Source organism: Tyto alba, unplaced genomic scaffold (genome assembly GCF_018691265.1).
Source record: "Tyto alba isolate M040663 unplaced genomic scaffold, T.alba_DEE_v4.0 Super-Scaffold_11, whole genome shotgun sequence".
Classification (NCBI taxonomy): Eukaryota; Metazoa; Chordata; class Aves; order Strigiformes; family Tytonidae; genus Tyto; species Tyto alba.
Genome location: NW_024881273.1, coordinates 10,738,720 through 10,762,130, shown reverse-complemented (window position 1 = coordinate 10,762,130; position 23,411 = coordinate 10,738,720). Strand labels below are relative to the sequence as shown.

Sequence of the window (23,411 nt, the reverse complement as noted above, 5' to 3'; positions counted from 1 at the left end):
TGTCTACTGATAAAAAGAACCGGATTTTTCCACTGGAAAACACAAGACCACAGAATATATTAGATTTAGTGACCAGAAGCAGAGAAGTTAAAAATTTAGACAACTAAATAAATCAGCTGGGGGAAACTTGATTTTCAAATGAAAAGATAAAGTCATTATATAAAAAAAATGCAGTGAGGATGAAAATGAAAATGTTTTTAGGGGAAACTTTAAAGAGAAAAGAGCATTCTCCTGCCCTGTTCAGCCTACAAGCTGTGAGCTCCCTGCACATTCCTTTTTCCTCCATAAAATCAAGAAACTTTCCCTGATGACCCAGTCGTGTGGGTCAGCTCGGCAGTGCTCAGGGATGAAGGCTCATAGGATGAAATACTCTCATTTTAGTCTCTGCTCAGGGTCTGAGTGTAACAGGGATCCTGAGCCAGTGGGAGCTGAGGCAACCTGGTGGCAACCACAGTATGAGATCTCATTTCCCAAAGACTTCACCAGGCAAAGTTTTCCCCAAAGACTCCAGCATTCAGTTTAATTTGCAAATTATTCAAAACTGGGGCTGGCGGGAGAAGGTCTCTTTTACCACATTCCCAGCATATGCGTGGGAAGGCAACGTACAGACTGGAGTCTCTTCTTGCTGACCTGGTCCCCAGGGCTTGCAGAAACCGGGTGGCCACGTCCGTGTCAGGGTGGTTGGTGGCTGTCGCTGTGTCTGACCCCCCAGGCAACAGGATGGGATGCACCTTCCTCCCTTGCTGCTTCCCTCTACGGCTCCTGGCTCACCTCAGCAGCCAGAGCTGCCTCCGTGGGTACCTTCTGGCTGTGCTTCAGTGTGAGAAAGCCCTTTGGCTACCAAATCCCTGGGTATGAAGCCAGTTTCTGCCAGAGAGTGACCCTTTGGATATTGCTGGCCCTTATTTGTGCCATTTGTGGATGTTGCCAGCCCTCTTGCTGTCTTCTGAAGCCAGCAGATGTTATTGCTACAGACTTGCCTAGTTGGTGGGTTGGTTTTGAACTGAGACAGCTTGGATGACTAAGGCAAAAACCACATTAACAGCAGAGTCCAGGGCTTCCTTACTGTGGGGGAAGTGAAAATGTCCCCCTGTTGACAGCCCTGACTTCTCTGGAGGGTCCTTTCTAGCAGTTAATGGTTTGTATCCCAGATTTAGCCTAAATGCAAAAGCATATCCTTACCAGCTACTGCAGTAACTGTTGACATCCAGGAACAAGGAGTTAGCTTTCTGACTTGTGGCGGATGGGAGCAACAGAGGGTGTTGGAATAAACAGGATTAAAGGATTTCATCCATAAATATGGGCTTAAAGGTATCCAGTGCTCCAGTGCTCTGCAGGAGTCATTCAACCCAAGGAGAAACAGAAGAATTTGGCCAGGAGGGTGCAGCTCTGTTCCAGGCTGGCCTGTGTGTGCACAGCCCCGCACACCTTGTCGGCCTGAGCTGGGGTGGGGGTCGCATCCCCCCTCCACCCACGTTGGTCCCTGTCACGGTGGTGCCCTCTGGTCCCATGGTCCCAGGGGCTGGATCTGAGATGAGAACCCCCATGGCCCCACACTCTTAGTCCCCCCATTAAGCCCCATTTCACACTGCATCCCCCCCCACCCCCTTGCTTCCAGCCTTCCCCAGGGCACAGAGCGGGGTGACAGCAGCTCCAATGCCCAGTGCTGCCCGCACCCCTGGAACCCCCCTCTGTGCCTGGGGGGGCACCCATGGGTGCAGCAGCTGCTCAGTGCACATCTGGACAACGCACATCTGGGCAGGGGCCGCCTCACCTGTTCCCCCCCCAGACAGAGGCTCCCCCCGGCTGGGGCTTTGTGCCCCCACGGAGCCCTGCACAGGGCCAGGGGGGTGTTGTGAGGGGTCGGTCCCTCCTTCCTCACGGTCCCGGTGTGTGAATCCAGTTCCACTGTGTTTATCAGGGTGGGTGGAGGTGGCCAGGCCCGCTCCACCCTTCATCCTTCCGTCCTTCATCCTTCCCTCCTTCCTTCCTTCCCTTCTTCATTCTTCCACCTGTCATCCTTCCCTCTTATCCTTCATCCTTCCATCCTTCATCCTTCCCTCCTTCATTCTTCCACCTGTCATCCTTCCCTCTTATCCTTCATCCTTCCCTCCTTCCTTCCTTCCCTTCTTCATTTTTCCACCTGCCATCCTTCCCTCTTATCGTTCATCCTTCCATTCTTCATCCTTCCCTCCTTCCTTCCTTCCCTCCTTCATTCTTTCACCTGTCATCCTTCCCTCTTATCCTTCATCCTTCCCTCTTTCCCACCTTCCCTCCTTCATCCTTCTATCCTTTATCCTTTCCTCTTTCCCTTCTTCCATCCTTCGTCCTTCCATCCTTCATCCTTCCCTCCTTTTCCCTCCTTCCCTCCTTCATCCTTCCCTCCCTCCCGGCTTGCCTCCCTCCCTCCCTCCCTCCCTCCCTCCCTCCCTCCCTCCCTCCCTCCCTCCCTCCCTCCCTCCCTCCCTCCCGGTGCCGGTGACTGGAGCGGGCGGAGCCGCGGTGGCCGATTGGCTCCGGGCATCACATGCGGCGGGGCCGGGCTGGAGCCGGAGCCGGAGCCGGGCTGGGCTGGGCTGGGCTGGGTACGGCGGAGCGCTCCCGCGGAGGGCACGGCAGCAGCGCAGCCCCTTCCCAGCCCGGCCACCGCGGAAGGGAGCGCGGCCACCCGCCCTGCCTGTCATCCCCCCGCCCCGGCCATGGGGTCGGGCCGGAGAGACGGTACCTGTGCGGGGAGGTGAGCGGAGCCCCGGCGCCTTCCTCCCACCCCCGGGCAGCCACAGCGGCGGGGAAGAGGAGGGGGTGGAGGAAGGGAAAGGGATTTTATTTTCTTCTTCTTCTTCTTTATTTTTTATTTTTTTTCAAATATATCTATATATTTTGCTGCGATCAATCCCGATCCCGCAACTGAAGCCCCCGGAGGGAGAAGTGCTGCACGCTGTGATGCGTCTTCCTCTCGCCTCGGCTGCCAGTTTGGATTGTAGCGCCCGGCTCCGTGCACTGAGAGAATGGCTCGGTTTGGGGATGATCTGCCAACCCGCTATGGAGGTGGAGGGCCAGCCGGGACTGGAAGAGGGAGCAGCCGGCAAGGTGGCCCCCAAGCCGGCCAAAGGATGTATAAGCAGTCGATGGCTCAGAGGGCCAGGACTATGGCTCTCTACAACCCCATCCCTGTCAAACAGAACTGCTTCACAGTCAACAGATCCCTCTTCATCTTCAGTGAAGATAATGTTATACGGAAATACGCCAAGAGAATAACAGAATGGCCATATCCTTTCAGGCAGGGTGTGTGGTGGGCATGGTGGAGAAGGTGGGGAGGGGGAGAGGGAGACTGGGGGAAAGAGGTCCCCCTGGGCAGCCAAGGATGAATGTCTGGTGCTAATGTAGATGTGCGTGTGTGATCCAGTGTGTGTAATGGGTGTGTGTGACATGGATCCGTGTGTCCGACATAATGTACGGCCGTGTAGCCGGGTATCATAGGAAATTGCTTCTGTGGGAGCAGTGGAGTGTGCTTTTGACTGTGCCGGGGTGTGTGTAAAGATGTACGTGCATTTCAGTGTGTGGTTAGGTGTGAGATATATATAGTTGCATAGATTTACATTTCCTACAATTTAAGCCAAATGCAAAGGCTTCTGTAGAGACTCATGCTAATGAATCCTGATCCTTATTTCCGTCTTAGAGCCTTTCAACTCTTCTCTCTCACTCTGAATAGAAGAAGGAACGTGAGATAAAAATGGTGACACCTTAGCATTAAAGCTGCATTGATAGTAGGGACACTGATAGCCAAGGTACCTTGCAAATTCCATTAATACAATCATCGCAGCTAGGTTTTTAGTACATCACCTCCTGAAGCCATTAGAATCAACATGAATCTTGTCACTTTGATTAGATGCATAGACTAAGCTTAGACTGTACTAAAAAAAAAAAAAAAAAAAGGCAAAAAAAAAGCTCTGTGGCAGAGGGAGGCAGTAAGTGGAGGAAAGGATCATCTGCTGTACTGGGAAAGGGGCAGATGCTTTCCGTCTCAGAACCAGCTTCCAGGCCAAGTGAGCTGCAGAGATCTTCCTCAGAAGGGGCCTTTGCTTGTAATGATGCACACAGTGGGGCTGTAAGCCATGAGAAAAAGGGCATCAGACTATTTGAGGTTGCCAGGGAGTAGATACAGTGTGTGTATGCGTGCGTGTGTGTGTGTACAGGAGTGCATTACACTGGTGATCTCAAGGGAGCTGGCTGTTTTCTTTTCATTTGATATCACACACCTATTAATCCTCAGCTAACAGCAAGGCCTCCTCCCAGCCTCCTAGCAACACTTTCAATTGCCACGGAGGCCAGCTCCCCTCTGACTTCCCCAGTTTTCACTTCCTGAGGGGCTAGCAGGAAAAAAATACACCAGTAGAGTGAATGCACTCCCCTTCCCCCTGAGCACACATCCTGATCGTTCTGTCCACATGCGAAAAGCACAGGGATTGCTGCACGTCCTCATCCGTGCCTCCTTCCCTGCATTCGGGGCTGGGTGAGGAGCCCCGGCTCCCGGCGGCAGGCAGCGCAGCGCAGCGCCCTTCCCGCAGGGCGGGACGGGGCCGGGGCCTCTCCTGGCTCTCGGGGGACTCGTCTGCGCCTTTCCCGGGGGGTGCGGGGAGGGGGCCCGGCAGAGCCACCGGCAGAGCCACCGGCAGAGCCACCGGCCGAGCCACCGGCAGAGCCACCGGCAGAGCCACCGGCCGAGCCACCGGCCGCTCCCGCAGCCGCGCAGCCGGCCAGGGCGCTGTCCGCGGTGCTGAACGGAACTGCCCGCGGTGTTGAGCGGAGCTGTCCGCGGTGCTGAGCGGAGCTGTCCGCCGTGCTGAGCGGAGCTGTCCGCGGTGCTGAGCGGAGCCGCCCGCCGAGCTCTCGGCCGCCCTGGCCCCCCCCGCGGCCGCGGTGCGGCTCCGCCCTGGCAGCGCAGGGGCTCGGCGCGGCTCAGGGCTGGGGACGGCGGCCAAAGGCAAAGGGGGCACCTCGTGTCGGGTTTGCATCCCCCCCCGTCGGATCCCCACAGGGGCTGGTGGTTTTACGCTTGCCAGGAGCGGGCATTGCAATCTAGAGGTAATTCGTGGGTTTGGACCCACGTAGACAGGCGAAACCAAACTTTTCTAGCCCGTCGCTTATTTACACTGTGTGCTCAAGTGAAATGACAGGGAATTTCTGAAGGGCCGCTCAGCAGATGACATTCAGCTCCATAATCTATTTTGGGGCTTATCAATCTAATTTAAAAATAATAATTATTAATAGCATTTTGTTTCCTTTGGACCTTCTGCTTTCTTGCTCCCAAATTCCTTGAGCAGCTCAGGTTCCATGTAACTCACTAACTCTCTCAAAGAAGAGAGCCAATTTCCTACTTTTCTTCCAAAGACACCCCAGAAAGAACTGAAGAAATCAAGGAGACTAAATGTCTTCAAAAAAGACAAGCGGTCTTAAAATGCTCAACTAGTATAACTGTTTAGCTAGAAATGGGATTTGTATGAGGTTCTTCTTGTGTTGTCTAGTGTCTTCTTTAACTTCTGGTCCCCACTCCATTTGAATACATGATTTTAGCTACAATCATAGCCAATTGTATTGTGCTGGCTCTGGAACAACATTTGCCGGATGGAGACAAAACACCTATGTCAGAGAGATTGGTGAGTTGTGTTCATTTATTTACATTTTTTGTTTCTGGTCTAATACAAAAAGTAATCAGGCACTCAGTGTTCTGAGTGCTTGTATCTATTTTAAAGATCCACATGTAAACAAACGGGCATTGACCTGACAATCAGAAAAAATAAGTCAGTGACAACAAGTATAACTCTAGCCTCCCAATCCCATCTTCACAAGAATGCTTCATCACGCTAGCCAGCCCTGCCCAATTGCAAGAGAACAGATGCACCTTACATTATGACCAGGAGAGCAGCAACCTTAGATTGTCTATCAACCAAGACGGGAAGGGACTGACAAATGCTCAGCATGAGCTGTAGAATCAAATGAACTTCTGTGATATTTTCCCAGGAAGTGGTAGAACAGAGTAAACTTTTAGGTTTGTATGTCTTTCAGCTGTCTTCCTGCTACAGCATATATCACGGACCCTACAAAACAAACTTTGGGTTTAGATGATTACACTTCCCTTCCAAAAAAAAAATAAAACAACTTACAGAAAAAAATATTTTAACTGCAGGTTTTATGGTAATGAGCCCAATTACCTTATTTCAAAAGAAAAGAATAGCTTCAAAATCATTCTTCTATTTATCACCACTGTAGGAAAAATGGAAAACATTTGGTTTGATTTTTCTCCTGCTGTTAATGATCTGGAACATCATTCATGCCTAAATGTATTAATCCTGGTGCACGTTCAAAGGATGAATAAATATGGATCCATATGTGTTTTACATGTAGATATTAAATTATGCATACAAAGATAATATTAAGCTTGTTGCCAAAAGCTAGAGCTGCTGAATGCTGGTTGCTTCAGTTTCCAAGGTTGGTCCATACCAGTGGGCAGCTCTCACAATCTCATTCTTCAGAAACAGGAAGAAGTGTGTACGTGATAGATCTAGAAAGGACTTCAGGGTCAGGTAGTTGGTGCTGCCTGTTTGGAAATGTATCCGCTCATGCTGGCCGCCCACCTACGTTGTGTTTGCTTAGTCTCTTTCTGTTTTAATTATTTCTACATAAGAAGAGGTGAGGAAAAAATTAAAAGCGTGCATGTACTTTGCGTCCTTCTGCCATTAAGCATGTCTTTGTATGTTTTGGGACTGGTGAGCAAGACAAGCCTGGCCTTCTGAGTGGAGCACAGGGTTAGATGTAGGGCAGCGATCGGGCTGGGGAAATGGCTTCTGTAGTCATGAACACAGGGACTAGTGAAGGGGAAAAGAAGTTTCATGGATGTTCTGGCTTGGTAACTCGGTGATATGTTATTTTTAATCATCAGTAGGTATGATTAGCACATTGTTTCTATGCTCCTCTAGATCCCTAGATGTGTATGGGCATCCTAGAGGCTTTTTACTGGTCCTTTCCCCCATTGTATTAATTCTGTTTTACAGTGCCTAATACCACAAACAAACCTTCAGTTCCTGCCCAAATCATTCCAAAGGGGGGCACTGGCATTACCACCAAACAGTGTAAGATAACTGTGTGAGTTAAATGCTCAGCCTCCACTTTGCTGGTTCTGCCTTAGTGATGAAGGAAAAATTAACCCCTGATTTTTGTCCCAAACAGTGTTGTGAAGCCTTGTCTTTGCTCCAGATATTCTGAAGCCATTTTAACTACAGCACATTTGTAACTCTGGACTATAAAGGGGTTTATCATATAATAAAACTGAGAATCTCTACAAGTTATGAAATATTTTATGTTTTCAACACATGTTGGAAAGATTAAGCATTATGAATAAGAAAAAATGTATTTTAGTTTTCAAAGTGAAACCTCTTTAGAATGCTCCTACTGCTGACACAAACTGTAAGTTGTTTCATTGAAAATGTTACAAATCCATTCTAAACCAGAGTGGCCAAACGTTCCCATGCATTTACATGTTTGTTGAGTCAAATTATAAGTCTATGCAGAACAGCAGGTGCTTTATTGCTGTCTTTGGCAGGAATGCAATTGGCCTTTTTTTTTGGTTAATGATTTATGAATATACCTTTCATTCTCCTGGGTTCATTAAAATCTCCAAATTGGAGTGAGGGCTCATCACTGAAGAGTTAATCAGATCTTAAGGATATGAGATGCACATCACAAGCCTTTTATGACTAGGAGATGTAGGCAGAGTTGTTGAAGGAAAAGCAAAGCTGTCCAGTTACTTTGCGCCACAGATACAACGACAAAAATGTCAAGATTGTTTGTTAAAGCTGAGAAAAATAGAGAGGAGTCCATACAAACATTTTCATGATTTTTCTCTTCTAATCAAAATTTGCTTCTATGTATCTCCCCAGACACCCAAGATACGAACCTGCAGTGCAATCTCACTTGGCTGTTTTCTGTGCTCATGTTACTTGTCAAGCAGGATTAATTAAGCACATGGGAAGAGCAAGTGATGTCTCAGTATATGCAATGTTTGAAGAATTGGAATGGCTGAGTTATGAGTAATCTTTTTCTGTCCATTTTCTGTATGCATTGTGTAGCACAGAAAAACATTACTTGCGTCTAGGATGGAAATTATGGTCAAAACCAGGGCTTTGAAAAACCATCAGTCTGGTGGTCAAAGCATTTAGTGGTGAACTGGAGCATTGGCTTCAAGAATGCTCCAAGTCTTTGCTCTTCAGACAAGAGAAATAAGCTCATTCTTCCACTAGCAGCAGAATGACCTACACACTAGGCTCTTGCCTGCTCTGAGCTTGGAGCTTCGCATGCTTTGGCTGCTGGAAGTGTTCGCATCAGTAATTATCCACTGGAACAGAAATGCTACAAACTTGCTACTGTCCATATCAGCTGAGTGCCTTAGCCAATGGGTTGTAGAGTCAGTCTCTCTCTGTCCCAATAAATATTGCATTGTTTGTACACACTGGAGTGGTGCCAGCTGAAAAGATGCTGAGGGAGTTGTACTGAGTGGCCTAGAGCCTGGCGGTGAGAGCTCTAAATGTGGGAACATGAGCTTCACATCTGAGCCCTGAATGGCCTTGGAGGTGGATGCCTTGCTCATGAGGTTCTTGACTGTCCAGGCTGAGTCACACTTGTTCTCTCCTTGTCTTCTTTCTAATTTCTCAGTTTTTCATGAGAAGCTTCGGTAGATCATAGATTTGTGCCAGCCTGACAGAGACAATATCAGAACTTGCAGGACAGAAAATCCATTTTCTGTCCTGCTCTGGGGCACACCCTATTTGAAGACTCCAGTGGGTCCGTAGGATGTTCGTCTGCATGCCACAGCAGGGCCCTGAGTGTTTGGCTCCTCTGGATGTTTTTGATACGGGGACAGAATATAACTTTTCTCAGATATTCAGCATGACAGCTCTTGCAATTTACTAATGGATTTAATTCTTTATCCTATCCACAGGCACTTCGTGCAGTTGTATGTGAGCTGTTCATATTAATCTCTGCATGAACAAAGCCTTACACACGCAAACCTATCAAGGCTGTCACATCCAAAGGCCAAGGAAAGCCACTAGGACATGGGCTAGGAATAGTAATGACTTTCCAGACTCAGAAGTTGTTTCTTCTCTGAAACATATTGATGAAATGTGTGTTTGGCCCTGTCTCAAGCTTTGTTGCGTCCACAGCAAACAACCTGCTGGCACAGCTCTGGCTGCTGCCCAAATTCTCCACCCTCCTTCCAAGCACACACACTGATACTCATTATCACCTGCTTTCCCACTCTTGAACCCAAGCAGCAACACAGGCTGAAGGGGGCTGCAGGATGCCCTGGCAGCAGGATTTCTGAGCTGACAGCAGTGCCATTTCAGTACTGCACAGGGCATGTCACCCATGTCCTTGTCCTCCAGCTCCTTCCATCACATACAGTCACGTGAATCCTTTTTTTCAGCAGCAGGCCCCACTACCTAATAGGGCATAAACTTTATTATCCATCCTGTTGTTAGTGCCCTGATCCTTAGGCTAAGTTAGTGTAAATTTAGACAGGCCTTGGAAAAGTTAGTGTAAATTTAGACAGGCCTTGGAAAAGACCCATTTTCTGACCCCTCTTATCTCCCCAGCTACTCACTACCAACCCTATATATGACAGTTTTTCTTTGTAATAAATACCCAAGCCCATATGTGAGCCTTCCTGCTTCCCTAGAAGCTGACAAGAACTTCTTTGACCCAATTCCTAAGAGCTCTGTGTAGTCCTAGCTTTTGGAAGAGCATATTCTATCAAACCCTTGAGTACCTGAGGCCTGGCTCTTTAAAGCTGGGAGATGTACTCGCAAGGCACCTGACCTAGACCGAGCAAAGGACTAGTAGCAGAGTAGATATAAGGCTTCCAGGAAGTGAGGGAGTAATGAGGGGGAGTGTAGGTGGGGGTTTTATTTTTTTTTATCTAGGGGGTGCATGTGTTAGAAGAGCTATTTTTAGAAGAATGCTAGTAACTGTGAGATGGAAATATAGGATGGGCTAGGAGGTTTTTGTTTGCAAAGATTGTATATGCTTGTTGAACTAGAAGGTATCATGGGGTTGAAGAGCAGGCAGACTGGGCTGTTAGAATTCTCCTGTGAGTGTAAAAGAAAGCAGAGACATGGTAAGGTAGCTTTTCCTGAAATAACACATGATGATTTCTGGCCCCTCCTTCCATGTTTCCCGTACTGGGCTGGAGTCCTGGGATGCCTCTAACTCTTGCCTCTTGCTGTGGAGGAACTGCTGAAGGAAGATTTATTGTAGGATTTCTGTTGAAGGTCATAAAAGATCTGATGGTCTTGCCTTGTTCCTGTTTCTCTGTGGGTAAATAGCACTGAGATGGGTAGCTGGAGTTTCTGCCAGTCTGTCAGTGATAGCTTCTGTGCCCTCTGAGCCACGTCAGTGAGGCTCTGTGGAGGGACAGTGGGCTTGAAGATGCTGTTGTTTGTGGAAGCATTTCCTTGGCTTAAGGGGGGCAGCTAATTTGGGGTTTAGGTTTTTTTCCCTCCATTTCAGCCCAGGGTGAGCTCAATAGTCACATGCTTTGTTTTGCTGTCTGGCCAGCCAGTACGTGTGTGTGTGATCTGCAGGTGACTGGTCACCTTGCCTGGCTGTAGGGGAATAGGAGCTGGAGTTGCTAGGGCTGTGAGTTTAGGAAAGGTGGAGGGGAGTAGAGATGACATAGGATGAAAGATGAAGTGTATGGAGGAACTGGGGTCACTGAGGTGTGTACATATGTGGGGTGCTGCTTTATAGGAAACAAAACTTGAATTCAGCCACTGATGGAAAAGTCTCTATAGAAGTAATTTCCAACAGCTTTGGGGGCATCTTCACTGATTAGTGCTTTGTGACTGACTTGATGAGTTGGGTATACATCAATGTGCTACGTGCATAAACCTCTTAAAAGACCTAGAATACCCCTCCCTAGGTGTGAAAAACCTGGCTTTGTGTAACAAGTACTGTGCCTAAAGCATGGGGCTGTGTGCCAGTGCTGGGTCAGAGTTGAGTGAGAGTTGCCATGCTAGTATAATAAATTCTTGTATTAAAAGTGCTTCTTTCTTTGTTCTGTGGCCACATGGTTTGACAATCATGTTTTTTCTGTACAAGAGAACTGAAATCACATTTTGTCATTAGTAGACTTGCAAAATGTAAACAACGGCATCAAGCGGCAACTCAAGTCTTTGGCTCTGATGGTCAGAAATGCCAAAGCCACTGGAACAAAGATTTTTAATCTCTCAATTTGGGAGTTTGCTTCCTTTGGGATAGGACTGATTTACTTCCATTGACTTCAGCTGAAATCAAGGATCTAAGGCACATTTGGAAATTGTTTACATGTGCCAAAGCTAATTAACATGTTCTTGAAATTGATGCTCATTACTTTCACCTTTTGCTTTGTTCCCACTTCTTGCCTTCCAAATGTGAATGCTTCCATTTGGCATTGAATTTGTGTTGAAACTGTCGTCAATACAGTATAATACTGAGGGATCTGGTGCCATAGATGAAAAAAGTTTTAGTAAAAGTGTGGAGACTAAGCTTGATTTTTCTATCTAGGCTAGGAAATGAAGCTGTGATCCCATTGAATGCTTTAGTCTGTACCATGGGTCTGAGACACAAACCTCACTGCTGCTGTTGTTAATGGAAGAGAATGGGGATTTCTTCCTGGATCAGATATGCAGTGAAAGGAAAACAAATGAGACTGCAGCTGTGGAAACTGAGAAAATGGAGGAGAAAGAGTGAAGGAAGAACTGATGGAATAAATGATAAATAATTTAATGACAGTGTTTGCAAGCTTTCTGTGTTGTTAGTCCCCAAGATATCCTCTTGTTTCAGTTTCCTGCATTAGTTGTAAAGCACATATTTTCTTCCATGTCAATAACTACAGAAATATGTGATCTCAAGTTTAAATATACCCTTAGAGCAAATTTTCAGTATTAAAATTCCCTCCAGAATATTAAGTTAATGTAGAAAGTGTGGGATGAAGTGATCAGAGTAAAGACAAATAGAATTTACAATGTGAAAAAACAAATTCACCTTCAGAGAAATAATAATGAATTTCTCTTTGCTTAGTTCCGGTAAACTTAAAACTTTTGGTTTCAACTCTGAACAGAGAGCTGAAAAGAGCATGAGCTTGGTACACGTAGTTAGTTATGTCTCTTGCTATCAGTGCAGAAGCATAGGTATCTCCTTGACACCTTGGATCTTTATTCTTTTTCAGGATGACACTGAGCCGTACTTTATTGGAATATTTTGTTTTGAAGCTGGTATAAAAATCATCGCTCTGGGGTTTGTTTTTCATAAAGGCTCTTACCTCCGAAATGGTTGGAACGTGATGGATTTTGTTGTGGTCCTCACAGGGTAAGTGAGCTCTTCTTGCCTGCCCTAAGTTTAAGGGGGACTCTTGCTTTGATCTGTATTGCTTTTTAACTGTGGATTGGGGTGGGAGTGATTTTAGTGAAGTGGTACTAAAAACTTGCATTTCTGACCTTAGTGTCTTTAAATAATGGCTATTGTGCTCAATGAGACACTTTCAAAGTGTTGTTTGAACCAACTAAAAAGAGGTTTTGAAGATATTTATTTGGTTATGTCCTGGCATGTATCTTATCCAGATACTTATTGACATTTCTTGGACTTTTCAGGTTCTAATTGCCAGTGGATACTTGAACCTGATTTAAATCAATCTGTCTTTTGATGTTACAGTATGACTTTAAAAGTCAACGTGGAGTGAGCTAACAGTTAAATGCATCCCATTTTTAAGCTATTACAACTCTGAAATCAGTGAAGTTTCTGCAGGAATGAATTTGGTCTGCTATAAAATAACTTTTCTAAAAATAATTCAGAGAGGGTGCATGTCTTATAAAGGACAAAGCTGAAAATGGTACCTGAGCATTTTGTACCGTGCTTTGAAATGATATTGCTAATTTATTTCTTGGAAATGCTTACAATGTTTTTGTGTTATACGTTGCAACAGTTTCTGTATCTATTTATAAAAATGCTAGTGGATAATGAAAACACAAACATTAACACTTATGGTCTACAAATTGTGCTTTAAAGCTCCAAAGGAAAAGTTCCAAAGGTCTTCATAAGGTCCTGATCTTGCAGCCTTCATCTTGGAAGGATTTCAGTTGTTTTTTCCTCCAGAAGACTGCAGTCTGGCTCTTGTTATTAATATGCACTTATTTCACACACCTTCTCTGCTACTGTGTGTGATGAACATATATATTCTTTGATTTGGTTAGTGGTGTAGAGTAGGATGCTGTTAAAAAAAATGCTTGCATACATATACAAATGTATTCATTAGATATATTATCACTGTAATTCTATTTGCATTCAGAGTACCATGTGATATAGCAATTGAGAGGCCAAAGGGAATTCTTTATGTATTGAGAGGAAGAAAATAAATATGCAGGGCTTGATTCTCCTGCTGCTGGGGCTGGGTATTTAATCAATAGAAACTTCAGTGGAGCCACAAGGAGAATCAGATTTACATACTTGGAAGCATAGGGGGTACCAGGATGAAAAGAGAATTAGCACAGATGCTACAATTATTCACACTGATGGTATGTTCTGATTCCTAGTTAGCACTATGCCCTTTTGTGTGCTTAAAAAAAAAAAAAAAAAAAAAAAAAAAAAATCAAGGCCCTGATTCTGGAAGGGACTTTGGCATGTGGTTTAATTTATCCTTCATCAAAGCATTCAAGTACACGTTTGAATTCAGCTGACTCCAGTGGTTCTGCACTTAATGTTAAGTCTATACATAAAAGCTTTCCTGAATTACAGCCATATTGTTATTTGTTTAGGCATGTTTTAGATTTGTTTTTTGTTTTTTTCATAAATTCAGGTATTTTTTTGTAAAGCTGCCTAGTTGTGACCGAGATGTTCAAAGTTTTACAGTGGTAGTTGAAACACCGCCTGTACACGCCATGCTTGTGGACTCACAGCTGAATCTGCGATGCTATAGGCGTGACACTGGCATCTTACTGGCGCTGGTTTTATCATGAGTGCTGTTTGCAGCGCTGTTTGATCTCTGAGCATAATTGCGGAATATCGGCTTGATTAGACAGCTGTAATAAGGAACCCTGTTGCCATCTGCAAACATGCGTATTCTTTTTGAAGTACAATCCTGTTAACGTCAAAGCTGCTGGTTTCCAAGGGTGATACTAGCTGGGCTGTATTGAAATTGTCTTGTACATGGACTTCCCACCAGGCAGGCAATGCAGGGAAGGCAAAGTGTAAACTGGTTGACATTAAGTCCGAGAGTCATCTCCACTGAGGAAATCCACAGAACTCTAATCCTGTAATTCCACGGCTGGATTTAGCAAGGTGCTTGAACTCATGCCCAATTTTGGGTGTCTGGGTTGGGGAAGGGGGGAGGGAATACTGAAAATAACAGGGTTACTCATGTGCTTGGTTAGATAAGTGATTTCCTGAATCTGGGGCTGTATTTCCAAACCTGGTAATGAAGTGGAGGGACCTATAGTAGAGAAATAATGTTGAAAGATCTCCAGCTTCACTCAGGGGATTGAATCAGTGTTTTCTCTGTAGCCTGTTGTGTTTTGCTCTGAATTTCCTAGATCCTTATTATGTTCTTAGCTCACTCCTGTGTTGCCATGGGTCTGTGTTAGAAAGCAGGAGCTCCTCTTCCTTGGGCTTCTTTCACTGGCCAGAATCCCTCTCATCTGCCCATTGCCTGCCCTAGCTCGGCTAGCAAGGCGAAGTCGGAGCAGAGCTGGTTACTGGAGACAGACACCATCCTGGCATTTCTGCATCGAGGTTTTTAAGGCCAGTTGCTGGGGAAGAACACTTACTCCTGACAAATCCGGCTGTTTCTCCAGAGAGGGGCTGCGAGGTGGTGACAAAAGTGGGACCTTAATTTTCGTTTCTGTGGGAGGTAGTCTCAGAACTGTGTGTTTCAAAAAATGATCAAGCAGGTTCTGTAATTTATTAAAGAATAATAAAAAAGGATGATGCTAAACGCATACTTAATGTGTTCTTATAAATATAGATAGGTAGGACATCAGTTTTTGAAATATCATTTTACTACTCTATCAAAAGCTTTCCTTTGCCATATGTGCAAGATTTCTACTTGAAAATGTTACTTCATGTTTCCCAGGCAGTGATCAGTGTTCAGTTCCTAAGCTCAGTTTCACATTGATCCTCAATATTATAGAGGGATTTTGATTTCTCTTTTTCCTGGGTAAGCATGAAAGATCACAAAAATGCATTTCATGATACTGCACACAGAGCTGTATACCTGTTAATCCTGTTGAGTGCACATTTTTATTAAGGTAAATGGTGAATGTCAGAAAATCTGATCTCATTTTCAGCTTTTAGCTAAAACCCATAAAAGCAAAGAGCAGCTTTGCTCTCGTTAGCTGTTTCCGTAGGAAGAAGGCCAGCCAGTGTCTGGGTGTGTTTTGGAGGAGGCTGTGGGGGAAGGCTCTGCATTTATTGAACTTACCCTTATGTAAATATTACAGTGATCATGCAGTAACCCTTTCCATCTGTTTTTTTTCAACCCCCTTTTTTTGCTACTCAATGCCTGCACACTGGCATTATTGATAAATATGTATTTTATTTACCTGCAATGATGGACATTTTGTTTGTCAAAATCAGACAGCAGAACTTGTTAATCAGAAAATAAATCAGGGCTGTGTTATATGCACCCAGGATCAATATCCTACGGAGCTAAACTGGAGTCTAACAGATAGTGGCCCAAACTATCCTAGTTTGTTGATCCAGAAAACACTCAGTTTCTTTCCACAGCAATGCTGTGATGCTTTTTTTTCATTTACTTTCAAGGTAGAATACTGATTTGCTGTTAATAAAGGCCTGGGAAAATAATAGATTGCTGCTTCTTGAAAGACTTTGTCTTTTCTGTAATTTTTTTGGTTATTTCTTGTGAACTCCTCCAGTTGTAGATGAGTATCGAGGAAAGCTGCCCTGCTGTCATGTGCCTGTTGCTATTGTGGAGAGACACATGTATATTTTATAGCTCCTGCTCACTTTATTTTCACATTTTTATGGGATTGCATTTGCTTCGGTGATGACATCACCCATTAACAGCTCTAAATCACACAAAAATGCAATTTCTCAACTGGCCTGGGACTATATGATCTTAATGCACTTTTCCCTAGGTAGGAGTGAAGGGACTTCTTATTCTACTGCTACAGCCTGTCTTGGGGTGGAAACCTCAGAAATCCACAGTTATCTTGGGAACAAAGTCCTCTCTACATCCAAACCCTTCAGATGGCAGTGGATGGAGCTACAAGCCTGGGTTCAGACCTGTTCCTGTTGCAGTTCATGGGAACATTTCTTCTGGTGTCCTGGGATTTGAATACAATAGCCTGAAAAACTGCTGTACTAGGCTAAACTACAGACGTTGTCTCTAGCTGGAGCTGGTGTAACAGGGTGGCTGCTAAGGGGAAGAATAGAGAACAAGACATGGATAAAATGATCCTTATTTTCCTGATTCCCAAACTTCAGATGTCTAGGGATTTTTGAGAAAATATAGGGGTCTGATTGCTTTCAAACTGTGTGCTCCAAGGGGACTGTCCTTCATCATATCCTGCATAACAGGTCTTATGGTTTAATCACATACCACAAGGAAAAGTTCTGCTTATCCCTTTTGTCATCACTGCTGCCTTCTAGATTTTGTGTAGTAAGATCTAGAGAACAGTAATTCCCTTTTCTGTATACTTATGGTTTTGTGAATCTCCAGCATTTCCCCTGTCAGAAATTTGTTACTCAACCTCCTTTGACCTCAGAGTTTTTCTGTGCACCACTGACCTATGCTGTTGCTCTGGTCCCTTCCTAGTTCTGTTCTATCCTCTTGGAGACAGTGACCACAACCGTGTGCAGTTTGTCCAACACCAAGGGTTGTTAAAGGCTGGTATAAATAAATGGAGCACTTGAAAGGATCATGCTCCGTCCTTTATGAGCAGAGTTAATTTTTTTGGCTTTTAATCAGCCTGGATTAAGCACTCTCGAAGAGTCCTGGTAGCTTCTTGAGCCAGTTGGATCAGCTGCCTGGATCTCTGGATGGGACTGGCAGAGACAATGTGTGCCAGGCCTGGAGCTGCCAAATGATGTGCACAAAGTCTCTGTGTCGTTACTGATGTCTCAGGCTGTCGGGAACAAATTACAGAAGCTAGAATTATCTTGATTGTCTGGATGATTGAGAAATGTGCTCTTAGCTCCTGGTAATGCTAATAATTTGGAAGGTAACTTATTTAATAGCATAATAAAGACCTGTTCATCCTTGATGTTAGCTTTTGCTAGTCACCAGGATCATCCTAGTATGTGGGCAGTCTGAGATGCTATTCCTGGTGCAGTGGATGAGGAGCAGCAGCAGCCTTGGTTGCAGTGATGACTGTCAAAGGGGGAGGCATAGGAACCATCTAGCCTGGTTTGAGCAGCAGGCTATGGACCTCTGATCTTTCAAGGTGGACATACCTTGTAGACAGGGTGTGGGGTGACATGTGACCATGAAAGTATTTGAGAGGTGAATGCCTGCTTGAGGGCTGGGATTCTTAAAGCTGCCAAACATACATAGATATCTATAGTCTCTAGTATTTTTTTCTCCACATGCATGTTACTGTGCATTCAAAAGCCCTTGGGTGTCCTATGTGACTGCCTCTTGTGTACTCCCCAGAACACCTCAATCTCCCCACCTAGAAATAACCATAAAACATAATAATTTGAAAATCAAAATTAAAATGAAGTAAAATCCCTTGGATGTCCTGCCAGCATCACTTTAGACAGTATGATCAGTGTTTTGTTTATAAGCTTTAGATCTAGACACTTAGGGATAAAGGGGCTAGGAGCAGGGAAATGCAGATTTATCTCTGCTTTTCTGACATGGAACTTTTGATATTTCTGTGCTAGAAAGCAAAGCTGAGCAGCAACAGGAGTTGGGAAAACGGATACTTTGAGAAGTACAAGCTTTGTCTTGATTAGTTGTCACAAGGAAAACGAGTAAGCCTCTTTGCATGGTTATACAGTATGGGTGGTGATGGGCTAAGGCTGATTGCTATTAGCATTGTACATGAGTCATACTAAGAGCAAAGCCTCTATAGATTTTAATGGAGTTGATCCTTGTTTTCAATTTCTTTTATGCTCCAATGATGGATGGATACTTGCTGGCTCAGAAAAGCTGAGGGTACCTTCTGAAATTAAATCAGATTAGAAAAAGAAATGGACAAGACAAAGGGAATTTACCTGTTTTCCTGAATGCAAGGTGTTAACCAGTGATCTGGCTGGTGTATGGGGGCAGTAATGGAGGAAGACAAGTAACCAAATTGTTTTTTCTGAGGCAGAGAAAATGAGTGGTTAGTAACTGTAAAGGAAGAGGGTGTGTGAGGTCTCAATTTGAACAGTCAAAAATAGTTTGAATTTCTTCTCTTTTCTGTCCCTTGGCCATCTGGGTTCTTAGGGAGCTGAAGAAAGTTTCCTTCAAAGCAGAAGACACTGGACAGGGAGGAAGGATTTATGGCAAATGTCCCTGTTTCCTTTTATGCTCTATTACAGCCAGTTTTGCCCAGTGGGCAGCAGGCTCCTTGATACTGGAGTTTGCTTTCCTTCTGGGCTTGTTTCACCTAGCAAAGGGGGTCCCAGGCCATTCTGAGCCTTTTGGAGTGTTAATTAGGGCTCATGGGTTTTTTTGTTACTTATAGTGACTTTTGTGCACTGATTTTGATGGGGGTGGGTGGAGGCAGGTTGAGTTAAGCAGGTGGGTGTGTAATTGTGTGGGTGGCTGCTAAATTAAAAGGAGACTTTCCTGAGAAGAGGAGGACTCAGGGCTGTGCTTAGAGGAAGGTTACAGATGGTCATGGACCTGCAGGTGGGGATGGCCCTTCCCTGGCAAAAATTATCCTTGAAGCATGGCTCTGCTCTGGCTGTGGCAGACGGAACATTTCAGGTCAGAGTACTTCTCAAGGGCAAATAGATAATGAGATTGACGTGCTTCTCTCTTACTTTATTAGAAGTGACTGCAAGGTATTGAATACCTGGTATGTGAACTGATAAATGATGGTACTGCACAACAAGAAGACAGAAAGTTGAGGCACAGATAAATAGCTTTTCTCCGAAGAGAGATGAAACAAAAGCATTTCTTCAGATTTCCATCTTGTGCTGCTTTACGTGTTTTGTGCCTGTTTATGCTGCTTTGAAGGTTTTTGTTCACAGAGGGAAGTGTCAGACATCATCTGAGGATGCTTACATCTCCCTGCCCCTCAGGCCCTGAAGCTGGGCAGTTGTAAACTAAAAGTAACCGTCCCAAGTGAAAGGGAGGTATGCTTTCTCATCACAGCCAGAGATTTATCAAAGCCAAGCAGGATCATTAGTCCAGAGTCCAGACAGCATTTTTAGCTTTTTATGGCTCTCAAAGGGAGGCTGGTAGCAGGGAAATATTGTCTCTTGGGAGGGGACTGGCTGTACCATGCAAAGGCAATCATGGTGCCTGCAGGTGGGAAGAGGACTCTGGACCTTGTGATCTGCTCCTAATGTCAGATCCTGCCCTAGCAATCATGTAGTGTGGGCATCTGCTTGAGTGCTTGCTCTCCGCTATAGGTGGGAAGCATTGCATACCTAGCTGCTGTTATAACTGCGTTTGAATACTAGGAATTAAAAACTAAAGCAGCAATTAAAATGGCAGCTATGAAGTGCTCTAATGTTAATTTTCTTAATTTTCTTAAATGCTAGTTTAAAAATTAAAACAACAAAACCCAAACCACCCAAGTTCTCTGTGTGCTGTTGAGTGCTGTCTCATGAGTAGATGAGGAGGAGTGCGCAGGATTTCTCGGGCTCCTGTTTCTCAAATGTTGCTTCTGCTGCTGTGTCCCAGTTCCGAAGTGTCCAGCTTTTGATGGTAAAGTGCATGCTCATCTGAGATATGAACCTGGCTGTGATTGTTGAAAAGAATGAGGATTTAGATAAGCAGCCTAGTATTAATTGTAATCTAATCCTGAGTGCCAGAAGCAACAGTGTCACATTTGCACATGCATCCTTGGATCCACAACTTACCCCAAAGATTTTGGGTGCTTTGGGATCATTGCCTTCCTCAGGGCTCTCTGAAAATATCAGGGAAACTTAATGGAGGTGGAAAGTTGATTTTCCATTCTGTTCTTGCTGAACCACTAACAAGGTGTGTGGCATGTTCTGGCCAGGGCAAGGCTTCAGTGCTGGAAGCTGAAGCCAGGAGGATGAGTGCCTCCAGGTCTCTATAGGTAACCCAAATTCTAGGGTCAGCACTTGGGTGCCTGGAGATGCTTTCAACACCAAGGTTAGGTTCCTTGCTTAACTTCAGCTATCTTGGATCTTCTCTGTGCTGAAGGATCTGAATGAATTGGGATGGAGGGAAGGGATCCTCTGGGAATGAGTTCAGTAATACCAGTGGCTGCAGGATAAGTGGGGCAGAGTGTATATTGCATGAATTCCTGGCTGTATGGGAAGGCTACTCTGTGCCATGGGAAAGCCTGGCAGCTTAGGCTGAAAAAGAAGTCCTGCTTCCCACATGTGGCACAAGTCAAACCTATAGTGTGAGCTAGAAGGTTTGGAAAGTTGCCTGATCTTTAGAAAAGAGCATAGCCACCTAAACAGTGTGCTTCAAATACATGTCAGAAATCTTTCCTTTCTGTCAGGGTTGACATTAGTTAAATCAACAGCTGACAATAAATGTAAGGCTTTGTGTCTCCTCCCTCCTCCATTTTCCTGTATGCTGGTAGTCAGGAAAATCACCTTTCATTGTTTTTTGATTAATAAATGAAACAAACTTATTTGATCAGTGATCTCGTGGTGGAATATTAAGGAAACGGGTCAGGTTTTTCTGGTGGATATTCTTATTCTGTCAGTGCTGGAGAAGATGTCTTGGTTTCAAGAGTTGGCTACAGGGGTGGGTGTGTATGTGTAGGTGGGTCTCATGATCAGCTGTAGACTTATAAAAGCATCCCTCTGGAGCAAGAAGTTCAGGTCACTCCTGACTTTAAAACCCAGGTTTTAGCCAATAATGGATTTAGCTGTTGGCGTGGTTCAAGTCAGTTCATGTTGGGCTGTGTAAGATTTAAGCAAGGAAGAGATCAGAAGTAGAGATCAGAGCAGTGCTGTGCTTCAGTGGGAATAGAAATTGTAACTGGGACTCTCAAAAGAGGAGGGAGCTGCTCTCAGCATGTCACACCTATGCCATAAATTTATTTGCAAATGCTGTGAAACTTGTTCCTTACAGATGTTTCTGGAGAGAATCTAAAGTTCACTCCCCTCCTTCACCTCATTAAACATGTAAAAATTCCCTGTAAGGGTCTGCAAAACAGGAAGCACCAAGTATCAGACTAAGGGTTTCAGAGTATGTTGATGGACCATGGGGTGATGTAGAGGTAAAGGAGTGAAGAACAGAAATGACCTGCTTGGAGGAGACTAAGACTTTTTGAGCTACAAAATGTCCCTGTGCTGAAGAGCTCTCAAACAGAACTGATAATCAGAAATATGTAGTAGATGTAGCTTAGTTCTGGTTCAGAGAGGACTTAAAAGAACTTAAATTGGAGCTCTCATCTTAAAAAAAAAAAAAAAAAAAAAAAAAAAAGATTGAAAGAATGAACTTTTGGCTTAGTTCTCCATCTCAAATATCCTGAACCAGCATCTTTGAATAAAGTTTGGGCATGGGAGCTTAGGAGGAAGGCTGTGAAAATGATTAAAGGGTTGACAAAATGTTCATTTAAGGATAAATGAAAAGGCTGAGAGAGTTAAAATTAAGAGGAAAGTTTCATAAGGGTGAGATATATAAAGAAAAAAGGAGAGGAAGTCATGTTTTCCTATCTATTTTGGCAGGATTCAAAAAGAATCAGTAAAGAAATTGAAGTTTTAGAACTTCTTTACTAATGGAAATAAAATTAACTCATGGAACTCATCACAAGAATTTACTTCAGCTGGAACGGTCTGTTTTCAGTCTTGAGACCAAAGGAGCCTAGAGATCATCTACAGATTCACCAGAGAAGAAACAGATTTTTGAAGGAGGATGATTAGGCCCTTTTCCTGGTGCTCCCTGAAATAAGTTAGGTGGAAATGTGAACAGGCTGTTTCATAATTGTCCTTTTCTTTATCTTGTAATTTCTTCTGAATCATGCTGGAGACATGACTCGGGAGCAGCCAGCCAGTCTGTTACAGCATGACCTGTGAAATACAGCAGTATATGTCAAGGCTAAACTTTGTCTTTTTATACATGAAACAATATCAATAGGAGTAGTGGTATTCCATCACTTAATGTCTGATTTAAAGATCAAATGTCTTTTTGCAAGATGTGCTACAGCTTAGAGAGAAACTTCAGTTTTCCAGTGCTGTGTTAAGTCTGCCCTCAAAACCTGCAAGCCTAAGCTTCAGGGAAAGATCTGGGTTTGAAAGTTGTCGTTCATTTAAAGTGAATCCAAGGTGTTTTCTAATAATGTAGATGCCACTTTGATAAAGGTGTTCTGGTTTTGTAGAGGAATGAGATCTGGCACCCTCAGGCCAGGTACTGAAGAAATGTTACCACTGTCTTTCCATGGTGGAACATTGCCCTGACTTTGCTTTGGGAGTAGAGGGTTCTCCTTGGCTGTGGTCTCCAAACTTTGCAGGATTTGGAACATGGTAGAAGACTCTGGCAGGTGAAATTATCTTGTCAGAGGGTGGCCCTGTTCTGAATGAGGCTTCAGTCAGACCTGAAAACACATCCAGCTGCCAGCTGGGCACCAAAGCTCTCACAATGGGTAAAAGTGTTAACAAACCTCCCTTCCAATGGCAAAACCAAATTTCTGCTGATTTTCTGGCCTTCAGTGTTGGGTGAAGGGTAGTAGCCAACAGATGTGTCAAGTGGCAGTGAGCTACTGCTGCACTGTGAAGAAATATGCAGTTTTGGCTGGTGCATTTGGTAGTAGATGGGTAGTACCTCTCTTGATGGTCATCAGAAGTAAGTCTGGGGAAAAGATGAGATTAAAGACTAAAATGTTGGCTCAATAAAGACATGAACCACTGTATCCTGGTTGCTATGGCTACATGACAAAGATTGAAATCTAGCAAACTCCTTAAATGTCTTTTTAATCCCATTCTTTGCAAAAGCACCTAACCATGTGCTCCAAGTAAGAGATGCTGTATCAGACCAAAAACATTTAGCTGATAACATCTATATCTTCATCACTGATCTATACAGATTATTTCTACCCTGACAAACATATGCTGAAATGAAAATTTTACCTTTATTGTCTTCTGATTTCAAATCCTAGTCTTGTTTACCCACTTCCTGGGAAGAAGCGCTACAAATTCCTGAAGTTCTGTGATCAAGCATCTCTCCTAGCTTGGACTGGTTGGCTGAATCCTGAGCTTGTTGTTCAGTTTAAATTTCT

General features: G+C 44.4%; 1 protein-coding gene across 18 annotated transcripts in view; it reads left to right on the top strand.

Annotated features, from left to right (window-relative positions):
• Positions 1-2,541: 2,541 nt before the first annotated feature.
• The window catches only part of CACNA1B (calcium voltage-gated channel subunit alpha1 B), a 307,336-nt gene continuing 286,466 nt past the window's right edge, over positions 2,542-23,411 (top strand). For all 18 annotated transcript variants that reach the window (XR_006164766.1, XM_042786548.1, XM_042786546.1 and 15 more), the window contains exons 1-3: positions 2,542-3,268; positions 5,552-5,657; positions 12,263-12,402. Coding sequence is in view for 17 of the 18 variants with exons in the window: in XM_042786548.1 (XP_042642482.1) it covers positions 3,009-3,268; positions 5,552-5,657; positions 12,263-12,402 (506 nt within the window). In the remaining variant the exon portion in view is untranslated. The remainder of the gene's footprint in view (positions 3,269-5,551; positions 5,658-12,262; positions 12,403-23,411) is intronic.